We start from the raw sequence: 21,012 nt of genomic DNA, 5'->3' as shown, positions 1-21,012 counted from the left end.
CACCCCTGTAGCTGCTGAGGGCTGGCTGTGGGCTGAGGGCTGAGCCCGAGAGGGAGGCCTAGCTCTGCATGGGTGGGAGGGAGGGAGGGAGGGAGGGAGGGAGGGAGGGAGGGAGGGAGGGCGAGGCAGACAGATGTTGTCAATTGTGTTTGCTCCAGGCCGGGCTGGTGGGCAGGCGGGCTGCGGGGGTGGGGGAGAGACTGGATGGGGGTTGGGCCGGGGCCAGAGGGGCTGAGAGAGCCACAAGGCGTGAGACTGTGGGCGGGAGAGCTAGGCGGGCCCTGCTGGGATTGGGGTGAAGGGGTACAGCACAGGGGACATTGGCCTCTGCCAGGCCACGTGGCTGGGTCACAGTCGTCTTGGAGGTGAACCACAGGCCATGTTTTATCTGTGACAGGTCAGGTCCTGCGTTTTGTGAATGCTTCCCTTAGAATCAACTGGAGCAAGAATGAAGGAAGGAACGAATGAATGAGTGGGGCCCCTGGAGGTCACCCCGGTAACCGAGAGGCTCTCCCTGATGAGGGACCTCGCTGTTTGGGGCTGGGAAGCCGGTGATGCCAATTATATCTGACCCCCAGCCCACGGTGCCCCCCACGTTCACCAGATGGCATCATCAGGAAGTGTGGAGGGGGACAGCTGAGGTTGGGATGGGCCGAGCGGCCGGTAGGCAGTGGACCGGCAGACTTGGCTCTGGGGTGGACTGTCACCCTTATTGCCAGCCTGGGGGAACCCGAGAGAGCGAGGATGCAGCAGTGCATCTTCCACTCCGAGCTCCCCCGGCTGCGGATGGGGCTGAGGTTGTCATCGTTGGGGGACCTGGCAAGGCCCTTCCTCCTCCTGGTTCAAGAAGTACCTGGGGCTTCCCTGGTGGTGCAGTGGTTGAGAATCTGCCTGCCAATGCAGGGGACACGGTTCGAGCCCTGGTCTGGGAAGATCCCACATGCCGCGGAGCAACTAGGCCCTTGAGCCACAACTACTGAGCCTGCGCATCTGGAGCCTGTGCTCCGCAACAAGAGAGGCCGTGATAGTGAGAGGCCCGTGCACCGCGATGAAGAGTGGCCCCCGCTTGCCACAACTAGAGAAAGCCCTCGCGCAGAAACAAAGACCCAACACAGCCAAAAATAAATAAATAAATTTAAATCATATGGGCTTCTAAGAAGACCTCTGCTTAAAAAAAAAAAAAAGAAAGAAAAAAAAGAAATGCCCAGCCCAGCCTCGGACCACGCCCATTGGGTGTCTCCCTGGAGGTGAGCCCAGAGCTCAGGGGCACCGTGTTCCAGGTGCAGTTTGTCGGCAGAGGTGCTCGAGGTGGCTGCGGGCAAGCCGTCACAGCCGGTGTTTCTGGACGCATTGGCCTCGTGCTGAGCCCTGGGGTGACCCTCTCTTTTGGGGCCACCCCAAGGGCTGGGCCTTGGAAGAATAATGAGCTCAAACAGAACACCCAAGGCCCTTGGTGCCAGGAAACGCTGCCAAGTCCGGCGGGATTTACCCCGTGGGGCACGGGAAGGCCAGCCGTGAGGAACCGTGGCGTTTTGTTTTTTTTTATTTTTTTGCGGTACGCGGGCCTCTCACTGTTGTGGCCTCTCCCGTTGCAGAGCACAGGCTCCCGACGCGCAGGCTCAGCGGCCATGGCTCACGGGCCCAGCCGCTCTGCGGCATGTGGGATCTTCCCGGACCAGGGCACGAACCCGTGTCCCATGCATCGACAGACGGACTCTCAACCACTGCGCCACCAGGGAAGCCCCCCGTGGCGTTTCTTAGCGCCCAATTTTGAAATGTCCTGCCGAGAGGTGACCTTCTGCCTGGGAGCAGAGGCTGTTGTCACTAACAACAGCCCCCTCCCGGCTGCGGGTGGAACTGACGCTGGGGGGCGCCTCGGTACTCGGTTGCTCCTCCCTTGGGGAATGGTGGGGTCCCCTCCTTCCTGTGAGCCGAGGGGCCCAGCGGGGCAGCAGCCTGGGTGGGGCTGAGTGCCGGGCTGGGCGCTGGAGGGCGTGGGTGCCCCAGCTGCTGGACCCACCTGAGCCTTCCATCTTTCCTTTTTGTGAGCAAAGAGGCAACCTTGTGACAAAGCAAGGGCAGAGACCATCACCGGCCTCAGTTTCCCGACCCGTACAGTGAGGACTGATGCTCTCCTAGAAAGTGGCCCCGGCGATGAAGTGAGAACACAGAGTGGGTCCCGGAAACGCTGGCTCTCTGCTTCTCCGCAGAGCCGGCTGGTTGCATTCGAGGCCCCGCATCACGGTTCCCTCCTCTGTCCTCTGTTCATGCTGTACCTCTTCCTTGGTGTTCGCTCCCCACTCTCGAGAGATGCCTTCCTTGGTTGTCCCAGTTTGGGGGACACCTCTAGGCCTCCCCAGTTCTGCACTGTTCATTTTTAGTGATAGAAACCATCTGTGACCCCATAGGAGTGGGGTCGGCAGCATCCTGGATACCCACCTGCTGGGCTGGAAGGCAGCTCGGCCGTGCCTTTGTCAGTAACCCCTGTCTTTCTTTCTTCTGGACTGCGAAGGCAGAGACCCCGTCTGGGCAGGTCCCCATCCCAGTTTCTGGCATCTGGCTGGAGCAGGGGTCCCGGTGCTGAGCTGCAGCCCCGTCAGAATTGGATTTGGAAGGTAGTAGTTAAGGTTTCAGGCCTTTCTAGGAGGAGCGGAGTGTGTGCTCCCAGCCTGCGACTCAGCGGAGTTTTCAGTACACGTTTGTCGAGTGACTGAGGGACCGGATGTGCCGCGGCCCTTTCGGGCCCCGTCCTGATGCTGTAGAGGAGACCTAAGGAAGGGGTGTCCAGATGGTGCGGCCGGGAGGGGGCGCTCTCGGCCACCTGAGGGGGCCGCCCGTCTAAGGGGACCTTGGGCAGGGTCCGAGGTGAGTCACCTGTCGTCAGTCACCCTGTTCTCTTCCCTGCACGGCAGGCGCAGACGTCCCTATGGAGGCTTGCTGTGCAGATGGACATCGAATGGCCACTCAGCACAGGGACTGCTCAATGCCGTACGCCTCGGAATCTAAGGAATGCAGGTATGTTTGCCAGTGCCGCTGTGCTACCAGAATAGTGTTCTTCTAGACAACAGCAGGGGAGGAAGGGACAGTGGGTGCCAGGCCCCCGGGAGAGGCTGGGCCCCCAGGGCCAGGCTGCGGGAGGTGTGGGGGGCTGGTGACCCCTGCGTCCCTCCTCTGTGCTCCCACGGGCCTTGTACGGGACTCCGCTTACCCTTCCCGTGCCACCCTGGCAATGCCGGGGCATCCCGTCATTTCACCAGGCTGCAAGCAAGGGGATGTGGGTTTGTAGCCCTCGCTGCCGCACCTGGGCAGTGTGGCCAAGTCACCCAGCAAGGGGGTGGTTGTTGGGGGCGGCGGATGAGAGCGTGTGACTGCCAGTGCTTTGCAGATAAAAGCATGGGCCACCTTCAGACCCCGAAAACGCAGACGAGCGAGTCCCAGAGCAAAAGTTCTGCCAGACCGTTGCCTACTTTATACAGTAGCCAGCCTCTGGATCAACTAGTTTTATTCCTCTCTTCCTCAGTTGACTCAAGCTCCCTCAAAGTTTTGGGAGAATGTAAGCGTAGAATAAATAATAAAGGTATGTAATGTTGATCATCACCGTAAAAATAATAGCGAGCCTTTAAGAAGCACCGACTTTGTGCTGGGCGTTTGCTGCCCTTCGTCTCATTTCACCCTGTTACTGATCCCATTTTACAGATGAGGAAACTGAGCTTTCCCCAGTACGCACAGCTGGTAGGTGATGGCCTTAGGACTTGAACCCAGATCTGCTTGCCTGGGGAGCAGAGGTTGAGGGGGAGGCGAGGGTATGAACGCATTCCATCACTTGACATCCGTTCATTTTCTCTGCCTCTAATCCGAGTCTAAGCTGCTTAGACGCTTGGAGCTGTGGGATGCTAGGTGGAGAGCTGCCATGGAAGGAATGTGCAGGGGAGGCTTGTCTGCCTCACCCTGGAGTTTTGCATTTGTGTTGGCATCGAGCAGAGGCTGCTGCCTGCCAGCAGTGACGGAGGATGTAAATCTCGATTTAGGAAATTCTTGAAAAGTCGAAAGCATTATAGACCAAACAAAGGAAGGGAAGACAGGGCACTCGGATTGTTTGAATTGACTGGGAGACCACGCCGTTAGGATTTATGGCGCGTCTGATGAGTGAGAGCCGGGATCTTGGCTCCCGAGCGTGGCTTCGAGCTGGAAACGTCAGAGGGTGGCTGGCAGTTGCGGAGCGAAGCTGGGTGGTGAGCGCCAAGCGTTCTGTTTGCAGACTGGACTCTGAGAGGCAGCCGGGCCCCGGGGACCCTTCTGGGCCGGCTTTCAGGCTGTGTGACTTGAGCCAACTTGGAACCTCAGTTTCCCCAGATGTAAAAGGAGGACAGCGGTAGCTTCCTTTCGGGGTTGTGATAATGACCGAGGCGAGGGAAGCAGCCGGGACCACCAGGCCAGGCTGTGGGGCTGTATGTGTCTGCTCAAGCTGCCGGCACAGATACCTCTGCCCGGGCGGCTTAAACCACAGACATTTACTGTCTCACAGCCTGGCCGACAGAAGTCTGAGATCGAGGTCTCAACAGGGCTGGTTCCTCCTGGGGCATCTCTCCTGGCCTGGGGATGCCACCTTCTCCCTATGTCCTCGCGTGGTCTCCCCTCTCTGTGTGTCTGTGTCCTAATCTCTTATCCTATAAGGATGCCAGGCAGATTGCACTAGGGCCACCCTAACCTTAATTACCTCTTTAATGACCATTTAATCTCCAAATAAGTCACATTCGGAAGTCCTGGGGTTAGAACTTCAACATAGAATTGTGGGAGGCAGGGATACAATTCAGCCCAAAACGGGGAGCCCTGTTTGTAAATCAAAGGCTTACAAAGTGAGGCGTCAGCCAGCTGACCCCTCAACGGACAGAAGGAGGAACTGAGGTCAGCGACTCAGTGGCCTCTGGGCCCCACTTGTGAATTTGGATTTTAGTCATGACTGAATTTGTTACTGACTTCTACTCACCAGTGTCTTGACTGAGCTTTGGAGATATCTTGAATCCCCAGTGGGCTCCAGACTCTAGAGAAGCTGCCTTTTTGGCTATGCAGCAGGCATTCGTGTTATGATCTACATTTTTTTTTTTTTGAGAGTTATGTTTTATTTGGTGGACTTTCTGAGGACTTCAAGCCTGGGACACAGTATCTCAGATAATGCTGAGAAAACTGTTCCAAAGAGGCAAGGGGGGAGCCAGGATATATAGGAGTTTTTGCAACAAAAGGCCAGGTGGTCGGAACATCAAGATTACGGTCCATGATCTACATTTTGGGCAGGGTTGTAAACTTCAAACACGCATTCAGAGATTTCCTGAAACGTAAGTCATATCACCTGAATGGCCGAGAGGGAGGGTCTTCTCTCTTGGGGGCAGATATGGGTGCAAGTCCAGGTTCCCCCTGACCCCTGACATGTTTCCAGTGGGGCCCACTCACTTCATCACGTGGGACCCAAGGGAACTCTGGCTGGATAGTGAGAGTTTCCACATGACAGGGTCCTCAAGACGTGTTGTTCAACTCCCAGGACGCTGACTGCCAGCGATTGGCCTTTTGTTTCCCCGAGGCCCAGGGAGGCCGGTGGACTTGTCCCTGAACTCACGGGCAAGGGCTGCGTCTGTGTCCAAGGCCTCTGAGTGAGTTAGCCGCTGGGCTGCTGGACTCTGACCGCACCCCGGTCCTGTTTGCCTAGGTGCTGCCTGCTGCCCCTCCAGCCTGCCCTGCACCCTTTCCTCTTTGTCAGTTAATGTCGGGGTCTGAACCCCATACCATCTGCAGAGGTCAGAGGCCAAGCTTGTGGTCTTGGGCTCAAAGTAAGATGCAGCTCATCTAAGAACACAACTGGGTTTTAATTCCAGGGGCAGCACTGGGTGCCACCGTAGGGGATGCTCAGGAGAACAAGAACCGCCCCCCGCCCCGCCCCAGCCCTCCATGCTTTCCTCGCCCAGTGGACGGGGACGGCGACGGCACACGACAGATGACTCTGAGCCCCAAGTCGGAGCCGCGGTGCTAGGATGAGCAGGGCCGTGTGCAGTGGGGAGTGACAAGCAGCGCAGCGATGCTGATAGCAGGGATTTTCTAACAAGTTCAGGGTTATCGCTTTTAATGAAGGCAGAGAAGGGAGAGAGCAGGTCAGAAATCCAATCTGTTTTAAGAGGGTCCTCTTCCTAGTAATAGGTAAAAGATACAAGAAACAGGGCTTCCCTGGTGGCGCAGTGGTTGGGAGTCCGCCTGCCGATGCAGGGGACACGGGTTCGTGCCCCGGTCCGGGAGGATCCCACATGCCGCGGAGAGGCTGGGCCCGTGAGCCATGGCCGCTGAGCCTGCGCGTCCGGAGCCTGTGCTCCGCAACTGGAGAGGCCACAACAGTGAGAGGCCCGCGTACCGCAAAAAAAAAAAAAAAAAAAAAGATACAAGAAACAGAGACCAGCGGCCGCTTGCTAACTCAGTAGTTCTGGTATCATTTTTCTTCTTTTGAAGTGGAATTCTGCCGGGATCTCCAGTTTTAAGTCCTCGTTCATTCGGCAAATCTTTATTGAGCTCAGTGCTGTTCTAAGTTCAGCACGAGGAGAATGGGATCACACGGGTGGGCGAGCCCCAGGCCGAGCCTCCAGGGTAGAGTCGAGGAAGGAAGGCACCGAGGGTTCTGTGGGGCCCAAGAGGCCTGGGGTTGGTGCCACTGGCAGACGAGGGGATTGGCAAGGACCGCAGAGGGGCCAGCCCCTCTCTGCACACATGGACTCCAGCCGGGCGTGTTCGACCTCTGCCTGAGCCTCTAACACATGGCGCGTTTGGGGGCGATCGTCTCCTCAACTCACGCATCGCCATGCATTCTGGCCTCGACCAAGGGCCCCGTATGCCTTAGGACCCAAATATAAATTTGCCTCAAACCTTGGGTTGAATTAAGCCCGCGAGTCTCTCGGAGGAATTTGGATACACATGGAGCCAAAACCTAAAGCGGATCCTCAGATGCTGTCTTTCAGTCTACCAGTCACTCGCTGAACCCCTTCGTTTATTTATTTCACAAATCGTATTGAGGGCATTCTGGACAAGATGGAGATGAATCAGTGAACAAAATAGGCAAAATCTCTTCTACGGAGGATACAGATGATGGCATGGGAAAGTCTATCATTTGTAAGAAGGCACAAGGTGTCATGGGAACGGAAAGCCCAGGGACAGGAGGCAGGGTCTCCTGATCAGGGCAGGTTTACAATTTTAAATAGAGCTGTCTGGGGACGCCTCGCTGAGAACAGACGTCTGAGCCAGCACCTGAAGGAGGTGAGCCAGGCAGCCAGGTGAATGCTTGTCCAAGTTGAACGGCAGCAAGGGGAGAGCAGCTCTCTGGACGCCCAGCCCCACCAGGGTAGAACTTAGTAACTGCTGCCCCAGAAGCCCCCTGGTGTGGGAGGCTGAGGTTCCCCACCAGGCCATCCGTCTCCCTGTCCCTGAAGCCTCTGTACAGGTCTGGCACACAGTAGGGCCACAGCCACATTTTTTTAAAAAATTGCATTAAAATATACATAACACAAATTGTACCGTCGTAACCATGTCTAGGTGTATAGTTCAGTATACTCACATCACTCTATCGCCATCACCACCATCCATCTCCAGAACTTTTTCATCTTCCTAGTGAAACTCGTACCCATGAAACAAAACCTCCTGCTTACCCCCCCTCCCCCAGCCCACCCCTTCTATCTTCCGTCTTTATGAATTTGACTCCGCTGGGTCCCTCATATAAGGGGAATCACAGTAGTCATCCTTTTGTGTCTGGCTTATTTCACTTAGCTTACTGTCCCCAAGGTTTATCCATGTTGTAACATGTGTCAAGGTTTCCTTCCTTGTTAAGGCCGAATCCAAGTCCATCATATGTACAGACCACATTTAGCTCATCTATTCCTTGATGGACACTTGGGTTGCTCCCGTCTTCTGGCGATTATGAATCACGCTGCTGGGAATGTGGGTGTGCAAATATCTGTTTGAGTCACGGCTTTCGATTCTTTCGGGTTTATGCACAGAAGTAGGATGGCTGGATCCTATGGTCATTCTATTTATTTATTTTTTTGCGGTACGCGGGCCTCTCACTGCCGTGGCCTCTCCCGTTGCGGAGCACAGGCTCCGGACGTGCAGGCTCAGCGGCCATGGCTCACGGGCCCAGCCGCTCCGTGGCATGTGGGATCTTCCCGGACCGGGGCACGAACCCACGTCCCCTGCATCGGCAGGCGGACTCTCAACCACTGCGCCACCAGGGAAGCCCCCTATGGTCATTCTATTTAAAATTTTTGGAGGACCTGCCATACTGCACCATTTTACCTTCCCACCCACAGTGCATGAGGGCTCCCATTTTTCCACACTGCTTGTTTTCTGTTCAGCCAATAAGTATCTTTGAGCGAATGGATCAATGGATGCACATCTGCTTGCTCTCCCTGATAATGCAGTGACATGCCTGTCATTTGCAAATCCACTGAGAGCACGAGTGGATGTGTGGTAGCAGAGTACAGGCATATCTCATTTTATTGCTTTGAAGTTTGCGTGTTTTTTTTACAAATTGAAGGTTTGTGGCAGCTCCGCGTTGTCAGATGATGGTTAGCATTGTTTAGCAAGGAAGGTTTTTTTTTTTATTAAGGTATGTATTGCTTTTTTAGACATAATGCTATTGTACACTTACTGGACTACAGTACAGTGTGAACATAATTTTTATATGCACCAAGAAACCAAAAAATTCATGGGACTAACTTTATCGTGGTTGCCTGGAACCAAACCCGCAGTATCTTGGAGGTCTCTCTGCAGACAAATCCATCCCGGAGCCCGAGGGCAGTTCTAGAAGTGCACGGGAAGCCGGGTGCAGAGCTCTGGCCCCATAGGGTGGAGGCTGGGGGCCGAGGCAGCCTGGCTGGCAGCACATGGAGCCCAGCGGGGCCCCTCCCTCTCCGGCCCAGTGCAGGTCTGACGGCTTCTCCTGCCCTTGGTGGCTCTGGCCAAAGCCAGGGTTATTTGGGGTCTGGTGGGAGCCACACCTGTGATCACACACCTTGCGCTCCATCACCTGCCTGCCCTCACCACCTGGAGCTGTGTATGAGGGACCAAGCCTGGGAGGTGACGGTCCTTCTGGCGACATAAGCTTTTGTGCACGTGTGTCCTCGGGTTTCCGAGGACCTTCCTCCCGGAGCTCCCAACGGGGCCGGGAGACGTGGATGCCACGGCCCGGTGTCACCGTTGCCACCATCCCTCACTCCGTGGCCTTGGGCAGGCTACTCCGCCTCTCTGGAGCTGTTTCCTCTGATTCCGGAAACTGGAGATGAGTGTTGGGAAGGATTCAACTTGATAAAGGATCAGAAGGTCTGGCCCAGAGTCAGCCATCTGCTGTTTTTGTTTTTTAAAATAGGTGGGAACTTTCTGTGGCTGAGGCTCAGAGGTCAGAGAGGTGAACTGGAGCTCTGGCCACACAACTGGGGCTCTCGACTCCACTCCCAGTTACCACCCTGCGTCCGGTCTTTCTAATTAAACACTGTTGGGCACTTTCTGTATGCAGGCGTTGTGTGTGTGTCTGTGGATGAATGGAGGGGATGGGCAAGGGGGGGACACCCAAAGATGACAGAGCTCCCATCCCCGAGGGGCTACTGCTTCCAGGCCCTGAGTACCAGCTGGTGGGCCCCCCGCCCCACAGAGCCCTTGGGCCAGCCTGCCCCCTCTGCCCACAGGATGGTCCAGGAGCAGTGCTGCCATAGCCAGCTAGAGGAGCTGCACTGTGCCACGGGCATCAACCTGGCCAACGAGCAGGACGGCTGCACCATGCCGCATGGGGACAACACCAGCCTCGAGGCCATGTTCGTGAAGGTGAGGACCTGCGCCCCTCCCAGCTCAGCAGCCACTGCTTCAGCAGGAGGCCTGGGGCGCTCTCCTCTCTGCACCCCCGACCTCAGATGCCTTTCCTATGAGCAGTGCATCGTGCTCGACTCGGGGCGGGAGGAGGGACACTCAAGTCTCCCCACCTCCTCCAGTTTATTCAGTAAACCCTGGACAACACCCCGGGCCCTGTCCGACACCGGGGAAACAGGGATGGAGTGACCCAGCCTTGCCCTGAAGACTGCCAGTCCCGGGGCTTCAAACAGGAATGTGGAGGTCAGAGCAGGGGTTATCTGGGCTCAGGGCCGTCTGAAACCTCTTCTCAATTCAGATAGGCATTCCCCACCCCACCCCGGAGGCCCTCCAGCTTCTCTGCTCTCCCGAACTAGTCAGAGTTCAGGATGGGCCCCCACCAACGCCTCTGATGACACGTGACCTCCATAACCGCCCTGGAAGAGAAAACTGAGGTTCAGAGAGGCCCACACTCCAAAGTGGCCTCTCAGCAGGGGTCCCTTCAGGACCAGCAAGGGAGGGATCTGGTGAGGCAGAGCTGGGAGTGTGGTCCATCTGGCCCAGAGGGAACCCTGCCCAAAAGTCAGCTATGAATGAAGGCCGTAATCCATCCTGGGACTCCAAGTCCAGGCCAGGTCACTCAGGACCTCTGTCACTGTGGAAGGCCTGCATCTTTGCATGGATGTGGAAAGGTTACTGAGAGCGTTCCCAGGTCTGAAGACTGCAAATAAACTAGGCTGTCCCTCTCTTGCCACCTACTGAGGGAGAAAAACAACCCGACCAGAAGGCACTCAGGTTTGGAAAGTTAATTAACCTGGACATCTGGGTTTCTGTTGGAGGTGCCAGGTGACAGAGATGAATTCCCTGGAAGAAAGATGCCCCCGTTCCCAGTTAGGAAGGCCCTGCAGTAATTTCAAGGAGCAAGCATTGGAATGAAGTCTGGATCCCGAGACGGGGTGTGTGGGTTCCTTTCCGGGGATTCTCTTTCCACGCAGGTCGGAATGTGTAGGGAGATTCCACGTAGAGGAGCTGTGGGTCCAGAGCCCCTCTGCCCGCCCCTCAGCCTTTGTGGGCTTTCATGGGAGGAGGCTTCTGGTGTGAGAGAGCTGGTGGCGGGGGCGAGGGGGGGTGATCTGGTCAAGGGGGCCTAGGAGCCAGGACCTTATGTGTTCAGTGACTGCCTCCCAGGAAGGGTTGGGGCTCTGCAGACGTTGTCTGCCCCGCACACACTTCCGCCAGTGTCCCCCGACTTGAGAGAGAGGCATGGAACTTTCTAAGGGGAGTGGAAACGGATGGCTTTGGCAGATGTGTGGTCTGTGTTTCCGGGAAGGGGGCCTCATGGCCTAAAAGGTCGGGGAGGTAACTGAGGCTCCCACTCTTTCCAGCAGCAGAGGCTGTAGAATGAGTGGATGGGAGACCCGTCAACCTCTACGAAACTCAAGCAAAGCCACCCCTCCTCTGCTCCTGCCATGGACCTTCTGGAAAGCTCTTATGCTTTTCTTAGAATGATAAAGACTGAAATGGGGCTTTTCATGTACCAGGGTGAATGTTGTCCCTGGGATTCAGCTGTGACTTTTGGAAACACTGGGGTCCAGGTGACAGGCAGCAACTCTGTTCCTCACTTGATGACCAGGCTTGAGGTTCCGTTCCTGCTGCTTGAACCACCCTCACTCAGTGCGGGAAGAGACAAGGTGCATATTCATCCTTCCAGGCGTGGTAGAGAAATCTCAGACCACGCAGAAGTCATGGACCCTTAGGGAGCTCTTGTGTGAGCCCCAGAAGGCCCTCTCCTAACCCCCTCTTCCTGGAGGTGGAAGCTGGGCTGGCAGGGATATTGGGGGGCAGTCAGGTATCATGGAGCGTGTGCTGGGATAAGGCCCTTTAAGGTTCCTTTCAAAATCAGAACCTGCGGGATTTGGGGGCAGCAGGCTTCGGGCCTGGATTGCTTTGCTGTTTCCTGCCAACATGTAGAAGATGCAGCCCAGGTCAGGCACATGTCATCACCGTCCAGGGAGCATTAACACGGCGGGGCTGAGAGGTCCGTGGGGATCCGCTGTGTCCTGTGTCTGGCTTCCCCAACGGGAGTCTCCTCCTGTGTTTGCAGAGGTGCTGCCATTGCTGCCTGCTGGGAAGGGCGGCCCAGGCCCAGGGTCAGAGCTGCGAGTACAGCCTCATGGTCGGCTACCAGTGTGGGCTGGTCTTCCGGGCATGCTGTGTCAAGGGCCAGGAGACAGCAGAGTTTGCCCCGGGGGACGTTGGGGACCTTCAAGAAGCAGGTAATTCCCCCCTTTCTTCCCTCTTGGGCAGTGCAATTAGTTAAGGTCATCCAGAGAAACAGAACCGATAGGACTTGGAGACAGAGAGACATTTTAAGAAATGGGTTCACACAGTTGTGAGGGCTGCCAGGTCTGAAATCTGCAGGGTGGGCCCACTGGCCAGGGACCCAGGGGAGAGCTGATGTCGCAGCTCGAGTCCAAAGGCCGTCTGCTAGCAGGGTTCCTTCTTACTTGGGAGAGGTCAGTCTTTCTCTTAAGGCCTTCACCTGATTGGACGAGGCCCACCCACATGATGGAGGGCAATCTGCTTTACTCAAAGTCTGCTGATTTCAATGTCAAACGCATCTAAAAAATACCGTCACAGCCATATCCAGACTAGTGCTGGACCAAATATCTGGGCACCATGGCCCAACCAAGTTGACACATAAAATTGACCATCACAGGCAGTGTGGGCATGCACATTTACCATTGCCTTAACTCAGAAGAGACTGGTTCTAGTTGTCAGAGCAGTTTCACGTTTGTCACTGTCCTGGAGTGAAACTGAGGACTTGGGATCTGGGATCTGACAAATTTGTGTTCATGTCCCTGTCCTGACATGTATTTGGGGGGCAAATTGGTGTATCCAGGCCTCAGTTCCCTCATCTGTGAAAAGGGGATAATTAGAGTCCTACTTCCTCAGGTTGCTGGGATTAAATGGGAGAAGGGGTATAAAGTGTTTGCCATCACATTTCGTCCCATCCCTCCAACCGCCTTGGGCAGCGTGGGTGGCTGGCCGTGCTCTTGTTTCACACATGAGGACCTGGCACTCAGGATCACGTGGTCAGGGGACTTCCCTGGTGGTCCAACGGTTAAGACTTCGCCTTCCAATGCAGGGGGTGCAGGTTCGATCCCTGGTCAGGGAGCTAAGAGCCCACATGCCTCAGGGCCAAAAAACCAAAACATAAAACAGAAGCAATAGTGTAACAAATTCGATGGAGACTTTAAAAATGGTCCACATCAAAAAAAAAAAATCTTAAAAAAAAATCACAATTATTAAAAAAAAAACGATCACATGGCTGACATACAGAGGAGGGAGAGCTCTGGCCTTCCGATGCCTGGCCAGTGCCATCTCTCCATCTGGAGCTGAGGCAGGGGGCACCACTCGTTAATAGCAGGGGCAACACTCATTAATAGCAGGCTGTGAGCATTCAAACACTAGATATTTATTCAGCAAAGGGGCAAATGACCCCAAGAGCAGCTTCAGGAGGGCTCCCAGCTGTGTGTCCACCAGTTCAGTCTCCACCCTCCATTTGTCTGAAGCCACATCAATCCTGAAACCTTGGGGCTTCATGATTCAGTTACATGGTTCAGGAAACTTCTTGGTTGTCTAATCATCTCTTCCACTTATGCAATGGTTTCCCGTGCCATAATGGAAAGAGCCCTGGAAAATTTCAAGCATCTGCTCTGCCCCAAGCTTGCTGCGTGACTGGGACCTTTGCCTTCTCACTCTGAGCTCCGTCTGCCCTCTGTTAAAAATGGGAAAGGGGCAGGAAGGGGCTCGGAAGGGCGAGCTCACAGACCAGTGGTCCCTAAGTCAGGCCATCCATTCATGTGGCTTTGGGGTCCTCGGTCAAACGACCAGTCTTTCATTCTTTGTTTTGATTTCTCAAGTCCGGGGCCCCATGGCCGCCGTGGGGCTGATTTCAGATATTTTAGTCATAAAGGGGGATTGGAACCCCATTCTGGCTCCTTCCTTGACTTTTGAAATCATGGATGACATTTTCACTTTAAACAAACTCAAATTCTTCATACTGATGGAGAATTTCTCCTGTGTCTCCAGGGAGGACTTTTGTTGATTTATGTCTTGTTTCATTAATGATCTCTGAGCTTTTCTGTTGCTCCAGATGTCTTATTTCTCCCTCGTCTTTTATCTGCTTCATTTCTTGCCTCAGACTTTCCTCAGTGTCTCTATGAGGACTTCCCTGTGTTTCCTCCTCACCCAGACACAGACCTGCTTTCCTCTCTTCCACTGACATTTATTGTGGGCCTACTGTGTGCTACCGTAGCGGGCCCACAGACCAGTGCTGGCCTGCAACAAAACACGTACAGAAGTTGGGAGTAAGCTTTTAGAAACTTCTATAAGCATTTGATAGAGTAACATGTCTGTTTAAATATAAAATTGGGACTTACATGTCTGTTTTCTTATCTTAGTTTTTCTAATAATCTATATTATAAGTGATCAAAGTATTGGTCTAAGATGGGGGAAAGAACCCTGTTCCTTGGGGATGAACTGTGCTAGGGCGTATCTTGGTTATGTCCATTCTGCAGATTGGGAGACTGAGGCTGTGGAAGCCTCAGTTCAAGATTCCTTTTCTGGCATTCTTTGCCAGGCTTGCTGGCTCCTGAAAAATGCCGTGAAAATCTTGATGACCTCATCACCTGAGTGATAAATAGTTTCTCATGAGTCCTCCTGGCCTTCTTACCATGAGTCCTTCGGAGGATGAGGTCTGGACACCCTGGCCTGTGCCTGGCACATGGCAGGGACTTGGGCTTTGCTGGGATGGAATGCACCAAGTGAATGAAGAGTCCCCAAGTTAAACATTCTTTTTTTTTCTTTTTTTCTCTCTTTTTTAAAAATTGAAGTATAGTTGATTTACAGTGTTGTGTTAATTTCTGCTGCACAGAAAAGTAATTCAGTTATACACACACACACACACACACACACACATTCTTTTTCATATTCTTTTCCATTGTGGTTTATCCCAGGATATTGAATATAGTTCCCTGTACTCTACAGTAGGACCTTGTTGTTTATTCATTCTCTATATAATAGCTTACATCTGCTAACCCCAACCTCCCACTCCATCTCCCCCCACCCCCTTCCCCCTTGGCAGCCACAAGTCTGTTCTCTGTGTCCTTTTCATAGATAGGTCCATTTGCGTCATATTTTAGATTCCACATGTAAGTGATCTCATACGGCATTTGTCTTTCTCTTTCTGACCTGCTTCACTTAGTATGATCATCTCTAGTTGCACTGACATTAAACATTCTGAGCAAAGGTGCTCCCGGCCTCCTAACCTAGAGATGACTCACACCCTAAGTGTCTCTGGCTTAGTTCCTCCCTAGCTGAAAAATTCTTTGGATTATTTAGGAACCCTTACCATATCTTAATAACCCCTAAAAAATAACGCCTTATGCCTAGGTAGTGTCTATAACTTATGTTACGCTGAAACGTACAGCAGAATTACTAATATGTGTTCTTTCTACTGATGTCTGCTTTTCCAGCGTGTGTGTATCATGTAGTCACTGTAGGCGTTTTAGAAGACACGGGAAGGCAGAAGGAAGAGGAAGTCAACATGGAGATAAATATGGTTTCCATTAGGTCACGTTTCCTTCCAGTGTTTTTTCTGTCTCTCTTGGCTTCTCTTGTGTAGGTGTGGCTGTGCTGGGGATACCTTTGCTTTATGCTTTCCCCCGCAGCGTTGTAATGTAATGGCTGTTGGATTGTGATTGAATTGTGATCACTGTCATTCCATCTTGCGGAAGGTCTTCATCATCAGAGCACTTGGTTTTTCAAGTATTCTATGAATTCTTGGGTCTACCCACCCAGGTTAAAAGGACTCATCCATTTCTTCTATACCAGAATTGCCAATGGAATACAACCCTTTAAAATGAGGGCCCAGGTCTCCCACTGGGTCCCTCTCTATCCTATTGTGATTATTGAGAGGAGGGGCCTTGTCTGTGCCGAGTGCTTGACCCTCGGAGCAGATACTCAGATACCTTTGTTGAATGAATTGAGTGAGTGACCGTTGATGTCCGGCACTACATTGAGCTTTGCCGGCACAGTGTGTAAAATAAGTGAATTCATTTCCTGGGGCTGCTGTAATAAAGCACCACAGACTGGGGAGCTTAAACCACAGAAATGTGTTGTCTCACAGTCTGGAGGCCAGAAGTCCGAGACCAAGGTGTCGGCAGGGCCGGCTGCTTCTGAGGCCTCTGGGAGCATCTGCTCCAGGCTTCTCTCCCAGCTTCTGGGAGCATCAGGTATGCCTTGGCTTGTAGATGGCTGTCTTCTCCCTGTTTCTTCACACCGCTTTTCCTCTGCGTATCTGTCACTGAGTCCCAATTTCCCCTTTTTGTAAGGACACTCATCATTGGATTAGGGCCCACGCTAATGACCTCATCTTAACTTGATTGTCTGCAATGACCCTTCTCCAAACTAAGGTCACATTTCCAGGTACTGGGGGTTAGGACTGCAACATCTTCTGGGGTTTGGGCGGGGTGGGACACAATTCAACCTGTAGCCATAAGCTTTTACCAGGTGCATTGTTTTCGGTTTGGAAGATGTGACTTAGTTGATAGTAGGGCCGTGACTGCATTTGCAGAAATATTTGAGTAATGTGGACAACGTAACCACACTCAGCATTAAGTTGATGACTACAGACAGACCCTTGTGCCAGTGCTGTTTCTGTTATAGTAGATCTTTTAGAGATTTAGCTACATTTATAAGTGTGACTCTGTTTTTAAAAAGGATAAAATGAACACTGAGCTTTTTATAAGATGTACCAGCAGACGTTACTGCATGATATTTGCAAGAAGAGAAGATGCTCGGCGTTGCATTTGTGTTAACGTGGGCACTGTGTGTGGACAAACCTGTGTTTGCCTCTTCCCCCTCAGCTAAGGTCTCTGAGATCGAGGAGGGACAAGAAGACCCCTACCTGAATGACCGCTGCCGAGGTGAGACTGGCCCTCCCCAGGGCTAGCTGGTGGTTAATGAAGCCCGAGGGGAAGTCAGTGCTAATCTCGCTGGGAGCTTGACCGCAGCCCTTTGGCTGGGAGTCAGCTGTAAGGCCCTGTCGTCTGCACTCCCGGGCTCCTTCCCTTCCTCTCCTCCTAGCTGGGGCCTGATGGGCGAGCGAGGGAGAGGGTGGGCTTGTAGAGAAGGGGCCGCTTGAGGAGCTGGTGTGCAGAGCTCTCCCACCACAGCCCACAGACTCTGTGAACGATGACCCCCCAAGGCTGGGAGCCCCTTAGGGGACGGGGGTGAGTGATACTTCATTTTGCGGCTGGAGCTCCAGCTGTACCATCTGTGATAGTCATTTGTCTCATAAGAGAGGCGTTTGCAGATTTAGTCAGTAGGGCCTTGGGACTTCCCTGGTGGCGCAGTGGTTAAGACTCCGTGCTCCCAGTGAGGCAGGGGGCCCGGGTTCAATCCCCGGTCAGGGAACTAGATCCCACATGCATGCCGCAACTAAAAGCTCTCATGCCGCAACTAAGGAGTCCACCTGCCACAACTAAGACCCGGCACAACCAAATAAATAAATAAATAAATAAATATATATACACATATGTACATATATTTTAAAAAGACTTTAAAAATAGTCCACATCAAAAAAAAAAGTCACTAGGGCCTTGCACCTTTGTTTTCCATATGCTAAGACTGTTTCTCTTTATGGAACATTCCCGCATGTCTGGACTGGCAAGTCTGCTCCCCGAGCACATTCAGTGGCTTGCCTTGTGGTTGGGCTTTCATTAGGGAGCCAGTTTAATCACAAAATGATGTGGTTGGCGCGCAGTGACACTCGGCACAGAGGGCTGGGGGTAGGTGGAAGGGGGGGCAGAGAACCCCAGAAAGGCTCGTAATCCTCTCTGGGGGGCGTGCGAGGCTCTTCCTGGGGGAGGGGATAGCTGGCTTGCAGTGGCTGACGATGGGTTAGCCAGGGAGATGACATTGGCAGGGGGTTTGTGGCAATGGGAGCGGGGACTTGCAGGCCCGCAGCAGCTGGGCACTGGTGGGCCATGGGGTGGGGTGCGGGGGGGAAAGGAAGAGGCTGGAGAAGTGGGCAGGACCTGCAGGCCCCGGGCAGCAGTCAGAATTTTATTCCCTGGAATCTTTGCCCGTTAGAGGTTTTGTCCCCGTGGGATTTGCTCTTTGGGCATCATGCTGGCTGCCCTGCAGGAAGCCTGGTTGGAGGGTGGTACCAAGGGATGCTCAGAGAGCCAGGGGAGCGGGCGGCCGGAGCTGAGGCAGTGGCGGTGGAAATGGGGTATCGGGGCCCCGCACACACCCCTGATCTGTCAGATCAGGGCTGGGACCTGAAGCCGCAGCCCCGGGGGGTCTCCCATGGGAAGGGAGGGCGCTGTGAAGGCTGCAGTGGGCTCCAGCCTGGGGAGCCTGCCCTTCTGTGTCAGCCTACCCTGAGGGCGCTTTCTCTGACCCCATCCAAACACCTGGAAAAAACCAGGAGGTCTCCGGGGTGCACCTGGCCTCCGCTCACGTTTGCTCTGACTCCAGGCGGCGGGCCCTGCAAACAGCAGTGCCGAGACACGGGGGAGGAGGTCGTCTGCTCCTGCTTTGTGGGCTACCAGCTGCTCCCGGACGGCGTCTCCTGTGAAGGTAAACGTCGTCCTGCCCTGGGAGCCTCTGCCTCTGCCTGACAGCCAAGCAGGGCCCGCTTGGCACAACTTGGGGCCCCATTCGTAGGTGAAGAACGGTCCAGGACCGGCTTCCCATCGTCTCCTGGAGTTTGCAGCGCCTGGCTTCCGGCCACGGCTGTCCTCCAGCAGGATGTAAACACCGTGCTGTGAAAAGGGGTTGGCTTTGGGGTGTGACCGGGCTCTGAATCCAGGATATGCTGAGTGGCCCTGGGCACGTCCCTCAGCCTCTCTTGGCCTCTCATCTGTGAGATGGGGCAGACGGAGGGAGGTGGTAGCCCCGAACGGGGGGTTCTCTGGGATCACGTGAGTCCAGTTCAGGGCCTGGTGCTCGCTCAGCAGGTGTTCGGGAGAAGCAGTACGTCTGAAATAGCTCAGCAGGGCAGAGGAGCCGTTGCTTTTGCTCTGATGGCGAGCGCCCAGGGCTCCAATCCGGTGCACGGCCTATAAATGCACGTGCCCGGGGAGCTCGGTGGATGCGGGAGGTCGATCCCCTCGTGCCCTCTGGTACATTCCTGCTGATAAAGCGTGACGATCGGTGGTTCTTGCTGGTTACTCCTGCGTCACCTGTGTCTCTCCTAGATATCAATGAATGTATCATGGGCGCCCAAAGCTGCCGTCTTGGAGAGTCCTGCATCAATACAGTGGGCTCTTTCCGCTGCCAGCGCGACAGCAGCTGCGGGACTGGCTATGAGCTCACAGAGGGCAATGACTGCAAAGGTAGGATAAGCTCCGAGTCTCAAAACCTCATCCCCCGGAAGTGCGTATGATGCGATGGGGAAGTGGCACTGGGCTCCCTGGGGTCTGGGCTCCGTGGTGCCGTGTCCCCCCTTTGGCTGCCTGGGGCACTGGCCAACCCTGTTATTAGTGAAGATTTACCTCCTTTACCGTAATGCTGAGTTAATGACAGTGGAGAGTTTGGATTTCTGAAAAGGCTTAGAACACGCTCATTTAAAAACAAGACCAGAGATGAATTTCAGGTGCTCACATGTGCTTTCCAGTCCCCCCACCCCCGAGCTGTTTTTTTGCACAACAGCTGCCTTGCATCTGATTCCAGGTTTCCTTGAAGTTCAAAGCATATTCCCTTCCGCTGCATAAAAAAACATGACATTTCTGGCTGCTGGCTTTCCCCCGCCAAACCATAGATGTTATTTGGCAGATAAGCCTTTGATGAGGATCTGTTAGAACATAGTTTTCTGCTGAGGGTTTCCAGCCCTTCAGAACGACAAGACCACTTGTGTAAAAACGTCGTTTGAATTATGAGGGCCTTTGGATGAGCTCAGTCCTCCCCACCCCTGCAGACTCCCTGGGCGGTGTGGACCTCGAGAACCCAGGGGCCCAGCCAGCTGAGTATACACTTTTGAACATTTGACGCCATGAACTTCAAGGGAAGGGCAGCCAACACGTCCAGTCACGACAATCACCATTGTTAATATCTGGAATATTGCGAGGACTGCAGAGTGAATAAGTTTATAGGGACAGTGTTTATTGCCACTTAAGATCATCATCGCTTTATAATCTAAACTAAACATGCCTGAAATGAAAACCAAATCAAACCAAACCACATGTTGCCAGGAAAACGCCTGGGTTATTTATCACATAACAGAAAATTTGCATCATAAGAACCTTGGGGGGAAAGTCAGTTTTGAATCTTTAGAAACACGAGCACCATTTGGCTAAGGCCCTTTTGGAATGTGACCTCTCTATTGGAACGTTTGGGGTTATAGTCTGAGTAATGAGCATTAAAAGAAAAAAAAAATTCTTGTGATTTTAAAGTGTTGAAAGATGCTTCTGGCAGGACTCTTGCTAACAATTTCCTTTTTTTATGATGTACCAGATATTGACGAGTGTGAGAGTGGTATTCATAACTGCCTCCCCGATTTTATCTGTCAGAATACTCTGGGATCCTTCCGCTGCAGACCCAAGCTACAGTGCAAGAGCGGCTTTATACAAGATGCTCTAGGCAACTGTATTGGTAAGATGCTGCCGCCAGGGCTAACGGGTCCTCCAGGTGGGGGAACCGTCCAGCGATGGGGCACTGCGTAGTGTATTAGAACGGAGGTCAGCAAGCTTTTCCTATAAAGGACTGGATAATAAGTTCGTCATCGTGGGCTGTGTGGTCTCCGCTGCAACTACTTAGCTCTGCGGTTGGAGCTGGAAAGCAGCCATGGCTGTGTTGAACAAGTGGGTGGGTCTGTGTCCCAATAAAACTTTATTTACAAACACAGGCGGCAGCTGGGTTTGGCCCCACGGCTATAGTTTAGCAATCTCTGGTTTAGATGAAAGCGCTGGTGTTTTGAGGTCAGAGACACCTGGTGTTGAACCAAGTGACCTAAGGTCATTTACTTCCTCGGAGCCTCAACTTCCTCCTCTATAAAATGGGAATAATCATCATATCTGGCTTGTAGGCTTGAGGCAAGGATGAAACAAGGTGGTTGTGAAGTGCCCTGTGTATTAG

At 53.5% G+C, this 21,012-nt stretch overlaps 1 protein-coding gene across 2 annotated transcripts in view; it reads left to right on the top strand.

Moving 5' to 3' along the window:
- FBLN1 (fibulin 1) overlaps nt 1–21,012 on the top strand; it is a 78,988-nt gene that overhangs the window by 12,084 nt on the left and 45,892 nt on the right. For both annotated transcript variants that reach the window (XM_032646146.1, XM_032646147.1), the window contains exons 2-8: nt 2,913–3,015; nt 9,708–9,843; nt 11,969–12,140; nt 16,797–16,856; nt 18,415–18,516; nt 19,137–19,274; nt 20,392–20,529. In XM_032646146.1, the coding sequence (XP_032502037.1) occupies nt 2,913–3,015; nt 9,708–9,843; nt 11,969–12,140; nt 16,797–16,856; nt 18,415–18,516; nt 19,137–19,274; nt 20,392–20,529 (849 nt within the window). The remainder of the gene's footprint in view (nt 1–2,912; nt 3,016–9,707; nt 9,844–11,968; nt 12,141–16,796; nt 16,857–18,414; nt 18,517–19,136; nt 19,275–20,391; nt 20,530–21,012) is intronic.

Source organism: Phocoena sinus, chromosome 10, assembly GCF_008692025.1.
Source record: "Phocoena sinus isolate mPhoSin1 chromosome 10, mPhoSin1.pri, whole genome shotgun sequence".
In the NCBI taxonomy this organism is placed as follows: domain Eukaryota; kingdom Metazoa; phylum Chordata; class Mammalia; order Artiodactyla; family Phocoenidae; genus Phocoena; species Phocoena sinus.
Note: the sequence above shows the minus strand (reverse complement) of the source record. Positions and strands in the feature narration are given on the sequence as shown.